This window comes from Elaeis guineensis, chromosome 14 (genome assembly GCF_000442705.2).
Source record: "Elaeis guineensis isolate ETL-2024a chromosome 14, EG11, whole genome shotgun sequence".
In the NCBI taxonomy this organism is placed as follows: Eukaryota; Viridiplantae; Streptophyta; class Magnoliopsida; order Arecales; family Arecaceae; genus Elaeis; species Elaeis guineensis.
In genome coordinates, this window is record NC_026006.2 from 11,646,837 (window position 1) to 11,650,619 (window position 3,783).

The following is a 3,783-nucleotide window of genomic DNA, read 5'->3' on the forward strand; positions in this document are numbered from 1 at the left end:
CTCAAATAGTAGTATAGTATCAAAGATATTATTGGAATTGGAACTATTTCAAAGTTAAGGTTATGGAAATGCAAGCTTAGGTAAATGTAGGAGTTCCCATGCCATCATAGAAGGTAACAAGATTCATATCTAAACTGACTTTAATCCTGCTACTTAATAGAATAGGAAAAATTCATAATTTCATGTCAATCATCAACTAGTGATTCTCATCCAGATCAAGAGGAGTAATTTTGGTCATGTCAAAAGCTAGGATGTTTAGCTTTCCAAAATATCTAGATGGAGCTTGATGTTGTTCTAGGTTATCTTCATGCTTTTGTTTTTTAATAAAATTGTTATAAATTTTCAGAGACGTTCGAGGTAATTTTATCCTACTTGTAAGGATTCAATAGATCTCAAGTTTTAGTAGCAGAAAGTATAGGATTGTATGAGTAGGGTGCACTACTTTAAATTGAAAAAATAACTCATTTTACCAGGGTGCCTCCATATTTGGCTTTAATTGCTTAATTTCATCTACTTCTCAAATTGGAATCACATATTTTCATCTACAGTACATGTCACAATAGGTATCACCTCAATTTTAGACATAACATGAGTCTAATCCCTTTTCAATTTGAGTTCTATATTTAAGATATAAAGACTTTTGATATATATGGTGATAGGATGAATGCCATTATTATGATAAAAGATAAATTCTCTTTTCTATCTTTTGCTTCGCTTCTCGATACTTTAGAAGCTCTGGGGTGGAGTTTGGGCAGATGCGTCGTATCATATCAAATTACCTTCCTAGGAAAAGAATGGTTAGAGGGTGCGAGCCAATTTTTTTGCTAAGTAATCCATAATTATTTATATGCCTAAGCTATCACAAACAAAAGGAAGAAATATACAAATCACTGGTTCTAATTCTGAAAACAAAGTCCTGACATAGATCAAGCCACATATCACCTAAGATTCTCCATCAAGGTCCTTCAATTCTTTAATATTACACATAGGTTTTCGGCTTTTACTACCGATCGAGTCCCAGATTATTAATCCGAGAGTCAAAAAAACTTCCACAAACTAAAATGGCTTCTGATTCACCGTACTCCGTGCAACTATGGTTGTTGATCCTGTGGAGCCTACCTAAAGATTCAGACCGGATTGATTGAAGTGGGTGATGCATTTTGGTATTTCTATGAGAAGCTTTACGGCACCCATAATTTTCAAATGTCAGTCGTCGGCATATTATGCGCAACAAATTCTTATTAACAAGTTATAAGATTTTAAGAGGACCAGCCTGGGTCAGGCATCTCTTTGATCTGATAACTAGTATCGCCGCCCTGCCCAACTCTACCAGCAGGCTCCTTCTTTTGCAATGCTTAATAAGATCTCCCAGGGCTAAATTCTTGTTAAAGCCATCTCTACCATAAAATTCGCATAATTGGCCCACATAATTCGTCCGCCGTTTATTTTTTTTGTTTTTGTTAAATAGTTTCGCTTTGCTTGTGGAAAGCTTGGAGAATTACCGAAGTTTCCTATAAAGGATTTTGTTCATTATGAGATTCTCGGGCAGAAGATGGAAACATGTCCCGATTGAGGCAATATGCACATCTAATCAAGTCCTAAACCTACTTAATTATATTATTATTTAAATGATTATGACACGATTATTGGCTGTCAGATACCCCTCCAATCAATCAAGTCCCCCGATTGCACGGTTAAAAACTTTCCTAATAATACCACCAGATTCTTCCAATGATTTTCTACCTTAATTCAATTCGTGAGTCACCGTTCCAATCGAATCTAAATTGCAGCGCATTTCTTGATATCCTCCGTCCCTCTTTTCCCTCTTTTTATTCTATAAATACCGACCGGACCCCACCCACCACGGAGTAGCTACCACCAGCGGCCATGGCTAGGAAGAAGGTGAATCTGGCATGGATCGCGAATAACTCCACCCGGAGGGCGACCTTGAAGAAGAGGAGCAAGGGGTTGGTGAAGAAGGTGAGCGAGCTCTCCACGCTCTGCGACGTAAAAGCTTGCCTCGTGGTCTACGAGCCCCAGGAGTCGCTTCCGGTCGTGTGGCCCTCCGTCCACGAGGCGGCGCGACTCGTGGCCCGCTTCCGGAGCATGCCGGAGATGGAGCAGTCCAAGAAGATGATGAACCAGGAAGGATTCCTCCAGCAGCGCGTGGTGAAGCTGCAGGACCAGCTGCGGAAGAATCAGCGCGAGAATCGCGAGATCCAGACGACGCTGCTCATGTACGAAGGCCTCGCCGGCCGGAGCCTCCACAACGTCGGCATGGAGGAGGTGGCGAGCCTCGCATGGATGCTGGAGATGAGAATGAAGATGGTGCAGCAGCGGATCGAGATGCTCACGGCGCAGATGGCCGAGCCGTCGAGCCACGTATTGCCGGCGGCAACGCTGATGGAGGAACCCACGCCGGTGATGGAGATGTTGACGGCGCAGATGGCCGAGCCGTCGAGCCAGGTGATGGAGATGGTGGGGGCGCAGATGGCGGAGGCGTCGAGCCAGGTGGTTCCCCCGGTGGTGCCGATGCCGGCGATGGAGATGATGGGGGTGCAGATGGCCTCGCAGAGCACCGAGGCGTCGAGGAAAGCGGTGCCACCGGTGGCGCCGCTGGTGCAGGGACCGATGCCGGTGATCAAAGAGAAGACGGCGATGGAGGCGGCGATGGAGGCGCTCCAGACGCCGAACTGGTTCGGGGACGTGATGGATCCTAACGGCAACATGATGCACGAGATGGTGCAGCCCTACGTAGACAATACCAACCCATGGCTTCACCCCTACTACTTCCCCTTTAACTGAAGATAATATGCATCTCTACTGCTACTGCTGGTGCTTTTAATCTTGATCGAGTCCTTCACTTTTAGTGACAATAACTCTAGTCTGACTTTCTCTTATGGTTGCTTTTTGTTAGGGTACTTGTTTTGGTCTTCTTCTTCCTGGGTATTCTCATGTTTATAAATAAATTTATATCACGGAAGGGTTTCATCTATCATTAGAGTTATAAATAAATTTATATCACGTATGGGGATGACAATTTTCATGACACCATATAAAATTTTTATATTAATGTTGGACTTATATAAATTTGTGTCGATCTATTTACGACACAAAGAATTTTGTATCATGCCGGATGTTAACCTGTAAATTCGTTTATGAAACGTTTAATCCATATATGGAAAAAATATATAATTTTATATAAAATAATTATATTATTTTGTTGAAAAAATTTTAGATAGATTTATAGTTATGATTGTGGACTTGTTTGGTCCTTTATTGCTGGTATCTTTGTTTGGATTATTGATGTTTATTATGATTGGTGTTTTGTTAGCATATTGCATTATTGATATTTTTTAATCTTGGTTATTATTGTGTATTTATATGATATTTGTGTGAGTTTGGATTATTGATGTTTATTATGATTGGTGTTTTGTTAGCATATTGCATTATTGATATTTTTTAATCTTGGTTATTATTGTGTATTTATATGATATTTGTGTGAGTTGTAATTTGCATGGTTGTTATTTATTTATGTGTCGAATATGTTGTTTAAATATTTTAAAACAAATTTATTCATTAAAAATTTATATTTTATGTAAAATAGATTATTTATGTTAAACATGTCGTGTAAACGTATTAACTAGACACGATACGTTTAATAATTATGTTAAACAGATAACACGTTTAATAAATAGATTCGTATGTGTTAGAAAATTTTGATATATTTATTAATCATATCGTGTTCGTGTTCTTCATAGTCATATTCATGTCAAAATTATG

The 3,783-nt window shown here is 39.7% G+C and overlaps 1 protein-coding gene across 1 annotated transcript; it reads left to right on the top strand.

The window, feature by feature from the left end:
- The first annotated feature begins 1,728 nt into the window (after positions 1-1,728).
- LOC140853767 (agamous-like MADS-box protein AGL80) lies at positions 1,729-2,805 on the top strand. The gene is made up of 2 exons (XM_073248711.1): positions 1,729-2,382; positions 2,575-2,805. Exons 1-2 carry the CDS (start codon positions 1,888-1,890, stop codon positions 2,803-2,805), a joined length of 726 nt encoding a protein of 241 aa, XP_073104812.1. The 5' UTR covers positions 1,729-1,887.
- Positions 2,806-3,783: the final 978 nt, after the last annotated feature.